General features: G+C 35.0%; 1 protein-coding gene across 9 annotated transcripts in view; it reads right to left on the bottom strand.

The window, feature by feature from the left end:
- The window catches only part of KDM6A (lysine demethylase 6A), a 179,975-nt gene that overhangs the window by 41,674 nt on the left and 124,779 nt on the right, over positions 1 to 13,522 (bottom strand). For 2 of the 9 annotated variants that reach the window (XR_015158464.1, XM_086386701.1), the window contains exons 10-17: positions 12,770 to 12,896; positions 7,101 to 7,199; positions 6,755 to 6,974; positions 6,061 to 6,195; positions 5,462 to 5,617; positions 4,804 to 4,899; positions 3,788 to 3,889; positions 2,753 to 3,148 (exon numbers count right to left, since the gene is read on the bottom strand). Coding sequence is in view for 7 of the 9 variants with exons in the window: in XM_086386701.1 (XP_086242827.1) it covers positions 2,753 to 3,148; positions 3,788 to 3,889; positions 4,804 to 4,899; positions 5,462 to 5,617; positions 6,061 to 6,195; positions 6,755 to 6,974; positions 7,101 to 7,199; positions 12,770 to 12,896 (1,331 nt within the window). In the remaining 2 variants the exon portion in view is untranslated. The remainder of the gene's footprint in view (positions 1 to 2,752; positions 3,149 to 3,787; positions 3,890 to 4,803; positions 4,900 to 5,461; positions 5,618 to 6,060; positions 6,196 to 6,754; positions 6,975 to 7,100; positions 7,200 to 12,769; positions 12,897 to 13,522) is intronic. The other 7 variants (XR_015158465.1, XM_086386705.1, XM_086386703.1 and 4 more) reach the window with 6 other exon arrangements.

The following is a 13,522-nucleotide window of genomic DNA, read 5'->3' as shown; positions in this document are numbered from 1 at the left end:
TACAAATCTAGGTTATTTTAAGCTATAGATTTTTTAAAGAGGACTTGCTGAACATACACCTACAATTTACATAATTTTACTTTCATACCTTAAGTGGAATCTGTGAATGAACTCTTCAAAACTATCATGTAAATTATAAATCTGTATTTCCTCCCATCATCACAAGCTAAATAGTAGATATATCATACAGGTCTATCAATGGTCTAGTTTTCATCACAATTTGAGAAAACTATTTGAAAAGGCATAAGACAGTATTGAAAAAGTCTCTAATTATGTTAATGCAGAAATAGAGGCTCCTCAGCTTCACTAGTCATGCAGCAACTTCATTTGGGAAACCTCTGATTTAGAATCAGTTCAACAGAATTTTTAAGCAACTTTTCCAATTGTATTATCTAAATTAAAAAGCTCCTATGGCCACTGGCATTGAAGGGCCTGCAAAGCAAAGACTGGGGCTCTGCCACTTAGTATTCAGTCATGTACAGAGACTTCATGGTCTGCAAACTGAGGGTTCTTTCACTAAAATTATGTGTTTGTTTTTTTAAAACACCAAAAACAACTTGGTATTGGGGTACAGTCGATTTCAACAATCTTGTGGTAGTTTCAGGTGAACAGCAAAGGGACTCGCCATACATATACATGTATCCATTCTCCCTCAAAACCCCGCCCATCCAGGCTGGCACGTAACACTGAGCAGAGTTCCCTGTGCTATACAGTAGGTCTTCGTAAAGATAGCAAATTTCCAAAGTGGGGTGAAGGGAGTTATTCACTCAAAATCTCAGCAACTAAGGAAGCCAGGGAATTAGATGCAATAAAGAATAATAATAGAATCATTAAGTTACAATCATAACAAAGGTTCTTATTTATTAACTAAGAATTATACCTTAGCACTATAGGAATCCTAACAAAAATCTCATGTTATCCTTTTAACAATCCTTTAATGTTTAAAGACACTGAACCTTGAAAATCCCATCCTCTCACCTACCCAAACAATTCTCTCCTTTTTCTCCTGCGTTAATTTCCTCACATTACCAACTCAACCTGTAACCACGGATTGATTCACACTTTGATCACAGTCCCTTCCTTGAAAGACTTGGCTTTAAGGGCATCACTCATATTCTCCTATATCTCCTATTATCCTCACAAGTCACTCCTCTTCCAGTTTTCTTTGTTAGTTTTCCAATTTTCTAACCTAATATGTTGGAATGCCCCAAGGCTCAGTTTTGAGTTCTCTTTTTTCCCCTATCTACTCTCACCCCTTGGTGATTTCATCCAGTCTCCTTCATCTTCCCTAGTTTATCAGGCTAGCTTAGACTCCCGTTTTTCTCATACCCACTCTATTACCTAATCCTGTTGGTTCTACACCCAAACGTACCCAATAGTTGACCATTTCTACTGCTGCCACTCTGGGTTGAGCCGCCACCATCTCTTAACATGGATTATAACAGTAATCTCCAAATGGGTCATATCATTTGTACTTTTGCCTCCTTTAGCCTATCCACAGTGTACTGGAGAGGATCTAGTCAGACTACCTCACTCCATTCAAACCTCCCTATAGTTTCCCATTTAACTCAGAATAAAATCCAAAATCTTTATACAATGGCCTACAAGGCTGAAAATGATTTAGCTAGCCTGTGTCCAAACTGGAACACATCTACCTCTCATCCTGCTCAGCCATGCTTTTGCCACCTTGATAATCCCTAAATATGCAAAACACACTCCAGCCTTAGGGCCTGTTGCTCCTTGTTGCTCCCTAAACCTGAAACACTCTTATCACAAATATCTTCAAGTGTGTGTGTGCATGCTCAGCTGCTAAGTTGTGTTCAACTCTTTGTGACCCCACAGACTGTAGCCCACCAAGCTTCTCTCTCCATGGGATTTTTCAGGCAAGAATACTGGAGTGGATTGCCATTTCCTCCTCCAGGAATATCTTTAAGGCTCACTTCTATAACTCTTTCAGGTCTTTATTCAACTACCCCTTCCAGTGAAACCTTCCCTGATATTCCTATTTATTAATGCAACTCCTCTACCATCAATCTCTAGTACTCCCCAGCTCCATTTTCTAGTATATTATTCCAGAGAACTAATGGTAACATTAACTTATATTCCATACGTAATGCCTATTTATTATCTGTTTATGTACATGAACCAAGACATTTTAAAAAGTTCTTAGAAAAAGAACTTACTTTAGTTTTACCAATAGTAAGTCAAATATTTCCTTGTAGTAGACTAATAAAAGTATAAGCAATTTGGCAAGACATATTTGCAACATTTCTTTTAAAAGCTCTTTGACCCTTCAGTCCTGCTTTGGTGCACCTGCTCCATGGAAACAATCCAAAACACAGGGAAAACTATGAGGATAAATATTCAGAAGTAAAAACTTTTCCTCCCACCAGAGTAAATACTTACCACTTAGAATAGCACTTGATCTAAGTAGGCAATATTTACAGAAATGAACTAAGAAACATTACTATAAATGCTCAATATGCCATTGTAAACTAGCAGTGAGTTTTGGGGAATTGTATGATCTATTTTTTTTCTTTTAGAAATTTCTAACATTACCTATGTGTGTAAATCTTATATGAGGAAAAAAAAAATCTATACACAATACTGAGTCACAATGTAGTAATCACACTGTAGTAAAAATGCTTATAAAAAGTTTCCCAAACTTTTATTTCTCCTCTCAACATGCAGAAAATCAAATAAAGACAACTATTATGTGAGAAGCCAACAAGGCAATTAGTCCTTCTATTACCTGAGTGGAGTTAGATAGTTGGTTTTTCCACGGCTCCTCTGCGCTGCTGGTCAGGTTTGTGCGGTTATGAGGTAGAGTGAGTGCGTTTCGCTGCAGGTAAGGCACGTTTCCATTACTTCCACTTCCTGCTATGTGATTATTGCCTATCAAAATAGTGTCTGTACTTCCCAGCGTTCTTGATGTGCTACAGGGAACATGGCCTGCAGAAAAGGGTCCATTGGCCAAAGGCTGCCCAGGGCAGGCAGGGCGGACTCCTGGCTGAGACACGCTAGGCACTCTGGTCAGAGCAAGCTGTGGCTGCTGGCCAGAGACTGAGTTTGTAGGCAGTGATGAGTCAGCTGATGGCCCGTTAGGAATTCCAGTAGATCGTACCTGTGTAACTCCTGTTTGTCTCATCTGTCAAAAAAAAAAACAAATAAAAATCAATGCTGCCTGTGTGGCCCATAAGGGACAGGATCAGAATATGAAGATACATAACCAGATAATCTCTGATTTTACCCTAACATTTAATTTCTCTGGGTTAAAAAAAATCTTTTTAAGACAAGCAATTGTGTTTCTTCACATTTAGATTAGCTTCCTCAGAAAAGCAGGAATCTACTTAATCTTAAGAAATATCCTTTTAGTAAATGACAAAAGAAATCAGTTGAAAATTATGGAAAAGAAATCATATTTACAGGTCTCTTCCCCATCACAAAATAGGGGATCTTAAAATTCCATTTTATCACACTTATATGCCAGATTCTCTGAGTTAAACAAACTTGAAAGAATCTCGCCTGAGTTTAGGATGTAGTTTGTTAAATATTACATGCAAAATAACACGTAAATTAATAAAATACTAAGTCATGTTCAAAATCAAATTTATAGCTAAAAATCTCTGTCCATTATCAGTATTTTAAGAAGCACAGATAATTAAATCCCACTAAACACTAGTCTAAACTAGAGGTGGGCATAAACATACTCTCTAAAATGATATTCCGGTCAACAAAAATATTCAAATGCTAACAAATTTTAGGGGGAAAACAATGCTGTACACACTTGGTGTTGCTGCATTAAGACAAACTGACTTTCCAGCTGTTCCAGCATCAGTTTCTGTGCTGGATTTAAATTATTTCTATTTGCACGGAGCTGTTCCAAGTGCTAGAAGAAAAAGAAGAATACAGTCAAAGACATATCTAAGAAACAAGCTCATTATTCTAAGCAACCTTTCTATAAAACTCTGAACGCTGTCTAGTCAAAGATACTGATTTCTGACCAATGGCAATCAATCCCAAGATGAAGTCCTTTAAAAAGTTTGAGAAAGTTAAGGAATAAACATTTATCTCAGAAGGTTTACTGTAATGGGATCTTTGAGATAAATGGGCATGAGATTTTACTCAATAATTATCAGGATTTACACAGATAGTTCTTTAAGCTTAAAAATGCTTTATGACAAGTACTCTCTAAGAAGCACTGTATGGAATAATAAAGTCTGAAGACCATCTGACTATCCAAAACTAGTAATTTGCCTAAGTAAAAGTATGACACCTACATAAAGAAACACGATGTAGTCACAGAAGAATTAGGAAGCTCTTAATATATTGACATGGAAAGGTCTGCATAATACACTAACAGTATATACAGCATTTTATCATTTGTATAAAAAGAGAAGAAAAATAATAACATATGAGAGAAAGGAGATGAGTATTTGCTTGGACATGCATGACATCTCTTGAAAGATAGATAAGCAACAAGTTAATACTGGTTTTCGGTTGGGAGGGGAACTGAGTGAGTAGGGATAGAAGTAGAAGAATTTATTCTATATACTCTAAACTCATATTTAGATGGTTTGAACCATGAGAATATATTGGGGGGTGGGGCAGAGGTAAGTGGGAAAAAAAAAAAGAATGAATTATCTCTATTACTCTGGTAAATGTGGGCTCATTTTACTTATGTACCTATTAACTGAGTTTACTGCCATTCAGTTTTAAGAATTAATACTTAACAAAACTTAGAACTTTAGTACCTCTACTTTTAATAGGAAAAACAATCTGTCAAAAGCATGTTTTACATACCTGTAATTTCTGTGGTGTCAAACACCATGAATGACCTTGTTGCTGTACTGGAGGATGTGACACTGCATGGCCACTACTCCAATTATCAGAAGTATTCTGAAGAAAATTGATTTAAAAAAAAATTAAAGAATATTTGGTTAAATCCATAGAGTTAATATAATGACTAATGGAGGTCAAATGACTATGAATTGGAATATTTACATATAAAAAAGATGTTATGACATTTAGTTCTTTTAAAAGTAATTTTACATGCATAGTAAATTTGGGAACTTAAAACTTAAGAAAATATTGATTCTTTAATTAGCCACCCAAAAAGGCCCACCCCTAAACTATGGCCCAAATGACTAACCTAAATACCACACTGTCCACTAGGTTCAATGTTAAGTTTATTTTAATGTCAGTAGAAAGTGATGATGAAAAGTTGTGTTGAGATCTTAACGGCAGGGAGATGAATAAAATGATTTGATGAATGCAAATTTATCCCTACTTTCCATATTTAATATGATACTAAGAATTTGGAATGAAAAAACTCAAGCCTTTCACTCATTGATGTCCACAGATTTAAAATAAAGGACAGGAGATGTTCAAACTGCACAAGTTCAGGGCAGTTAGGAATTTCTTTCTTGACTGGGATTTTCTATTTCTCTAAAATATATACCTTTGTTGGACTAGATGTTCTTTTCCTCTTGGCAGGACTGGACAGGTCATCTACTTGGCTAGAAGGAATCATGTGTAGTGGCAAGGATTGCTGTGAAATTGGTGTCTGACTGAGGCCTAATACAGGTTCAGTATTTGGATGATGAGGTTTACATGCCTAAGAATCACAGAAGGAAGACAAAAATAGGGTTCTATATATTCTTAATTCATTCCTTCAAATTATACAACTTTACAAGCTGCATACTTTTCAAATCTATGTGGACATCGCTGAATGGTAATTATTGAAAATCAAATGAATCATCAGTGGAGTAATGTGTACCTTCCTTTGAAAAACTTGTTTCAAAAATTAAATAAACTGCAGCATTATGTTAAGAAATTTCCTTCAAAACCATGAAAATGCACAAAGGTTCTAAACTGGCACCCCAAAATTTCTTCCCGTATCAGAGGGAGTTTTAATTTGATCTAAATTCCCTTCACAATTAAATCAAGAGTCTTTTCATTAATAAAAGCCTCCTGTGCTTAGTAAAATACGCTTGACTACTATAGATTGAAAAGAACCCTTAAAGCTGGGCACCTGCAGAACATAACCCAACTTCTCACCTGCTGTGCTGTGTTCATGGCACCCTGCCTGGAGGTAAGCTCTGCGGGGATTGGTAGGCTCCATGCCTCCTCAATACTAGGAAGTAATTTAGTTTTATTCTGTAGACTACCTTGTGGAAGGTTACACAACTGAGCCTAGGAAAAATTATGTAAAAAGCAAATTTAACACAAGCCTACTTGAGTAAGAGCAAGTCCACTAAATCTTCCTAAATGCTATAACTAATTGTTTTTAAGAAAATAGATCCTTAATTTGGGGTTTCAGAAAGATACTAAGTATAATGAGGGAAAAAGGAATATAAACCTTTGTGAGAATTAAAACAAAGCTGAGCTCTGTTTTCAGAGTTCTTATAGCTGTCTTCTCATGAAACTCCAAGCAAGAGTGAAAGACAGTGTTCGTGTTCTTTTCTCTAAAATGCTATGACAACTTAAAAATGTAGACAGTACATAGAAAAAAATTATGTAAATTAATATGCATTAACACGGTAAATGCACAAAAGAGCATCTTTTAAAATACTGTATATCTTACTTAAAATGAAAAGTAAAATAATATTACAAGCTATGGTATGTTTACAAAATATGGAAACAAGTTATAGACATCAAAAGACAACTAGACAAACTTCCCAGCCACCCTCCTCCTGCCTGAGTGTCATGGGGAAACATATGCCTTTAAAAAACTGCGATTTAAACATTTTACCTGTAAATACTTAATTCGTGCTGCAAGTGCAGAGGTATTACTACAACTTTTGCTTCTGGTTGCATTTAAGTAGCATTTAATGGCATCCTGAGGCTGGTTGCAGGATTCGTAGAGTGTGCCTAGGTCCATCCAGGCTGCAGCATGGCCATGGTCCAATTGTACAGCACAAATATAGGCCTGTAAAGCATCCATAGGCTGATTTTGCTGTTGATATAGCACGCTGGGAAGAGAAATTAAGAAAAAATAAGTCGACTAAAAAGAATGGCTTAGCTTTACGAAGTCCATTATATGTGACGCAACTATCTTTGTGTATGAATTATACCATTATTTCTAAACAAAGTCTTACCCTATTGAACACCATGTATCTGCACTTGCTTCTGACTTATCAATAGACTGCCTGTAAGATATAAAGGCATCCTGAACTTTCCCAATACTTGAATAGCACCTAAGAGGGGAGGGGAAAAAAATAAGAAAATATGATTAATATGCATTGATTAATTAATGTGCTGAAAGACTGTCAAAGCAAATAAAAATCTAATAAGAGAACAAATTTATGTGAAGTGTGAATATACATGTCAATAACACTATAATTAACCCTTCAATAAGCTATATTATAGACTATCTGATAGTGTTTAATAGTGCAGCATACTTTAGCACCTATTAAAATAGTTAAATGCCATATCACTTCAATATAATAATATTGAGAGATATATGCACACCACTATACTTATACAACTTGATCTCTGGTTTTCCAAAGAGTAAGAAATTAGTTAAAAACCAAGAAAAACATTCCATGCTGGTAAGACTTGCTGAATCAGATTTCAGTTTTCCTTTCTTAAATAATAAAAATAAATGCAACAACTCTTTAATATACACAAGACACAAACATATGAAATAATATCAAGCCGACTATCAAAAATAGTATAAAACAGGATTAAGTACAGTAGTCAAGTCATTAAGGGTACTTAATGACTAGTAAGGGTAGTAAGGTATGATTAAAGTTTCAGGGAACTGCCACTTTTCTTAATGTAGATGTACCTGATGGATATATAAAACAGCAGCTAAAATTATAAAAATACAGAAATTATATTCTTAATGTTTGGCACTAAGGGAAAAAGGAAAAAATAAAATCCAGTCCATCGTCAAGGAGTTTACAATTCAGCTGAGGATTGAAGACACATTATGAACAGCATGATGCCGTATCAAATGGCTACCACAGATAATAACTGGTCTGAAAATTTAGGGTAGGGTAGAAGAGACCACACTACACACTACTGGGTTTAGGAAAGATAAGAAAGGAAAGGGCAAGAGTAAAGGATCTGAATGTGTGTAGATGTGTATTGTTTAGATCAGTGATTTGCATTTACCAGCTAGTTTACAGCAATTTGGTCAAGCAAACAAAATGGGAAAAAAAGACATATACAAACATACATACATACATTTTCCATTAAACCAGTATCTGTATTGTAATTGACTTACTCTGAAATACTACTGACTGAGTAAATAGCAAAAAAAAAAAAAGGTAAATGTCAAGTAATCCAAAAGTCTGAGAACCACTGAGTCAGGCAGAGAACTTGAGAAAAGGCATTTTGAAATGTTGCTTGAATAGCATGAGCAAAACTTATATAAGTTGCATCTTATATCATACATGTATTTTTTACATATATATGATATCTCACATATATAAGATAGCATAAACGGTAGAGAATTTTAAATCCAACCTAAGAGTATCCCGAAGTTTCTTCTAGCAAGGGGAATGGCATGATGAAAGTATTTTATGGGAATATTTATTTGCTAACAATGTGTAGCAATAAACCAAAAGCGAAAAAAATTATAGACAGTAGAAAAGAAGGCAGCTATATTTACTGGCTTGGAATACGCCCAAATTAGGGTGAAAGTTGGAGAAGGCAATGGCACCCCACTCCAGTACCCTTGCCTGGAAAATCCCATGGACGGAGGAGCCTGGTAGGCTGCAGTCCATGGGGTCGCTAAGAGTCGGACACGACTGAGCGACTTCACTTTCACTTTTCACTTTCATGCATTGGAGAAGGAAATGGCAACCCACTCCAGTGTTCTTGCCTGGAGAATCCCAGGGATGGGGGAGCCTGGTGGGCTGCCGTCTATGGGGTCGCACAGAGTCGGACACGACTGAAGCGACTCAGCAGCAGCAGCAGGGTGAAAGTAATGGAAGTGACAACAAAGAAAAAGGAGAAACAATAAACCAAAACACAGATAAAAACTTTGTGACAGACTGATTAGATATTCATGGGGGCAGGATTATAATTTAGTTTTTAAGTCTGACAAATGGGGGGGGGATGGTGACATCATTGGCAAAAATAAAGGAGAAGAAGCTGGTTCAGAGAAGAAAATGATGAATGTAGTTTGAAATATGCTGATTTTGACATGCATATAGACATTAAAACAGGTAATGTTAGGTAAAGAATAGGAAATATTGTCCTGGTGTTTAATACTTTGAAGTGTAGAAATCAAGATTTGGAATTCATCCATCTGAAAGACAGGATACAAGAACACAGGATACCTACACAAAGGAGAGGTAAAAATAAGCCTGAAAAGTGAAGTGAAGTAAAAGTTGTTCAGTCGTGTCTGACTCTTTGTGACCCTATGGACTATACAGTCCATGGAATTCTCCAGACCAGAATACTACAGTGGATAGCCTTTCCCTTCTCCAGGGGATCTTCCCAACCCAGGGATTGAACCCAGGTTCGATCCAGGTCTCCTGCATTGCAGGTGAACTCTTTACCAGCTGAGCCACAAGGGAAGACCATGAGATCACTAATCTTGGGGTTGGGGCAATATAAAGAAAGGTGAGTGACAGAAACAGAGGCAGTGTCAGAGAGTGTCTGTAAACTGTTTTATGAGGACAGAATTCAGGACAAGAGGGCATTAACAATGACAAACAGGGACAGACACCACAAAGAAAAGAAATGTTTACCCAACAGTAGAAAACACGCTCTGTTTGTTTTCTTAATTAAATCAAAGCCAATCTCACATTTATAGAGCAAATTCACCTACCTGCTGGGAGGAATAAGCAGTAAATCCCACAACCTATGTTTTCATACTTGATTTCTACAAAGTGAAAGTAGGGAACCAATGTGCCCAAATACAAATTCCTCAATCCAACTATCAAACACTTTTCCTCTAATAAAACTTAACCAGGCTCCCGTGAGACAGCACTGTGTAACTGAAAAAGCTCTGGGTGTTGAACCAAGGATCTAGTCCCTGCTCTGCTACTAATTACCTGCATGATTGTGACCTTGGACAACATTTGACCCCTCTGAGCTCCCTTTCTAAAATGTGCAAAATGACAAGGTTTACAGGGTGAACTAGGTGACCTCCTGGTCCCTCCTAGCTCTAACATTCTATAATTCTGTGATAACACAGTCAATAACAAAGTGCTAGTTTAACAGCATTACCACATTACACTTTCATTATGATATACACATGCCAAACGACAAACAAATGCAATCTTCAACACAAACCTGATGCAGAGATAAGTAACAAAGTGCCTCAGAATAGGGTCATCGAATCCCAATGACATTTGAGATCTTCCTTCAGAGCTTTAATAATTTCTAAAATCTAATTTATTTATAAGTATTTTCTCATGACAAAACAGACTTGAAGCAACACATTAGAAGTCAGTAAAAAGGGTAAGAAATGTAAACATCAAAGAAAAAAAGTCTAAAACAGTCCTCAAATTATATTACAGATAAAAAATACTGAACACCAACATGATAATCTTGAACCTCCAAACAAGTTAAATTGGAAGACGTATCCTTTATCTGAGAAGTCAGCAAAGTGTATTTGGAAAATTCTATCCAGAAAGGTTCAAATAAAAAAGTATCTCAACGATTTCAAATGAAAAACCACTTTCGGAGTAGGAGGACGACACACCTCCTATGGAATAGTGCTCACTAAGCTGAAAATTACAGAATTACTAAAGTAGTAATTTGGGAGAATTCCCTGGAGGCCCAGTGGTTAGGACTCTGGTCTTTCACTGTGGGGGCCCAAGGTTTGATTCCTGATCCGAGAACTAAGAACCCACAAGTGGTGTGGCAAAAATAAAAGACAACAAAAAGTAATTTTTGATATTTCAAAATTATATATTAATTTTATATGCATAGAATTAAGAAAAAAATATATTAAAAAGATATCCACACTATTGTGCTATATTAAACTATTAATCTTTATCTTAGATCAAAAGAAAAATACTTTCTGGTACACATTCCTTTTAATCTATATTAACAGAAATTTTCATATATAAACATTAACACTAGAGGCAATGACTAAGCAAGACCCTACTTTGTAGTACTAGAGCTCCTTTTTGGTCACTATACGAAGCCTCTCACTGCACAATATTAACCGTAGTAACAGAGAGAGCTCCAAAGGCAAAGGGTGTTCAATTAGATCATTCATTCCATTTACTAAATAGCCATTTACCAGGTAATAAGATACAAAGATGGTTAAGATTCAGTTTTTGCCCCCAAAGATCTTTAATGAAAGAGAAAGACAAAGTTTGGACTCTCAAGCTTTATTAATGAGCAACTGAATTTAGATGGCTTTATAAACCTGGCAAGGAATTAGAAAATTACTACTAAAAATAACTACTTTTCCACTCAACTATTATAGGATATTATTAATGAATAATTAAAAAAATTTGAAACATCTTAATATTATTCCATTTCATACAAATATACTTTGCTAAATTTAAAGGAAAAAAATACTTTGCTAAATTTAAAGGAAAAAATGAAATACTAAAATATAAAATATTAGAATACTAAAATTAATGTGACTGTACAAAATACTAAAATTTAGTGTGACTATATGGCTAACTCAATCAAAGTAAAATACTCCTATAGAAAAAAAGAATGGGAAAAAGTTTAAAATTATAACAAAACAGGGTAATTTCCAAAGAAAACATAAAATTAAAACCTTTAGCATGGGAAGGTTACCTAAGAGATCTAACCCGAGGCTTCTCAACCTCAGCACCATTGACATTTTGTGCCAGGTAACTTTTTACTGTAGAGAACTGTTCTAGTAGCATTCTATATAGTTGTGATAACCTAAATCTCTCTACAGACATTATGAAATGTCTCCTTTGGGGCAAAATAGCGCTTCCCATCCACCCTACCACTATTGAGAACCATCGATTTAATTCTCTTATCAACAGAAAACTGAAGCCTCAAAATGTTTAATTGTTCAATCCAAGATTCCACAAATAGTAGCCAAGACTTGAATCCAAGTATCTCAGATAACTCCTAGTAGACTGATTTTTCTACCATATTGCAAAAGCTAAAACCAATTAAGAACTAAAATACAATCAGATAATGGTCCAAAAATATATTCTATCAGATACATATACATGAGATATATTTCAGATAATCACTAAGCAAAATTCAGACATTCAAAGTACAAGAAAAGTTTATAGACTTGCAAAAAAATTTTTTTCACTAATGTCACTTCTCCGTTCCAACAAATTGAATAATAATGTATCTACTTTTTCACTGTAAAACTTCAAATACAACTATGATTTGAAATCTGCTGTTAATGTCCATTCTATCGAAGGTAAATATCACTAATAAAAAGGATAATGGGCAAAGTTCCACTAACTACTGGTAGTCACCAGGCACAATGAAAAATTAATTCTCTGTTCTATTTAAATAGACATATGAACACTAGAAATCAAAAGGAAAGGCATTTAAATACCTGACTGAATAATTAGTATCCGCCAAGAGTTTTTGAAAACCAGCAATAATTTAAGTCAAATGAAAATCCAATAAGCAAAACAAGAAATATCCTGATGGACCAGATGATGGTATAAGAAAACTACCACATTCAGAAGTTCTTTTATTTTTTATCTAGAAATCTTCATTATAAAATATTTAAAAGGGAAAATATACTGATCACATTATTAGTAAACTGATATTTCAGATAATTTAAAACTCTTAGCTGCAATAAACAAAAGCAAAACCTAAGTTTCTGATAAATCAGTCTTACCTTCCAAGGAAATACCAGGACTGACCAGAATTAGGATCTGCTTCCAAGGACTTTTGGAGATACTGAATAGCATAGCTTTCCTTGGTGGCTTTATCTCCCAGGAGATCCACAGTATGATGCATCCATCCTATAGTAAATGATTAAAAATATTTACATAAATGACTTAATTACTCTACTACTTAAAAGAATACAGAGCAGAAACAAATAAAATAATACTCTCAACCTCAGTCATAAAAAAATACTTTTCAGTCAATTTATTCATTTAGCTTGGCATACACACTCCTGAAATTTAGAACCATCAATTCTGTCCTAAAAAAGTTTGTCTTTAAAGTACAGTCAAAGCAATGAAGAACTTTCATTCCAGAGAAATTAAAACACTTTTAAGTATTGACTTGTCACTTAGTAGATTACAAACCGCAGTTCTATTCTTCTCTAATTTTTGTATTTGAAAAAAATTCAAGATACAAAACAAAGAATATAAGATAAATCTTATTTACTGTTTCATGTAAAACTTAATCTGCATTTAAAAATCTCTATTAACACAATGTTTACTTCCAAGGAGTAAATATAAAGCCATATCATCAATGACAGTTCAGAGTAGGACACACAACATACAATCCTACCTTACTGGCACTGGCTACATATATTCACAACTCATGTAAAATAAAAATTACAATCATTTGACAGTTTTTTTTTAAACTCTAAGACTATAAGAAAAAGTCCATTCAAAATGCTGCAAATAAAAATGGTACA

The sequence above is a fragment of the Bos grunniens genome, chromosome X (genome assembly GCF_055505025.1).
Source record: "Bos grunniens cultivar Pamir isolate PY7600 chromosome X, Bosgru_T2T1.0, whole genome shotgun sequence".
Classification (NCBI taxonomy): domain Eukaryota; kingdom Metazoa; phylum Chordata; class Mammalia; order Artiodactyla; family Bovidae; genus Bos; species Bos grunniens.
This window is presented reverse-complemented; position numbering and strand designations above follow the sequence as displayed.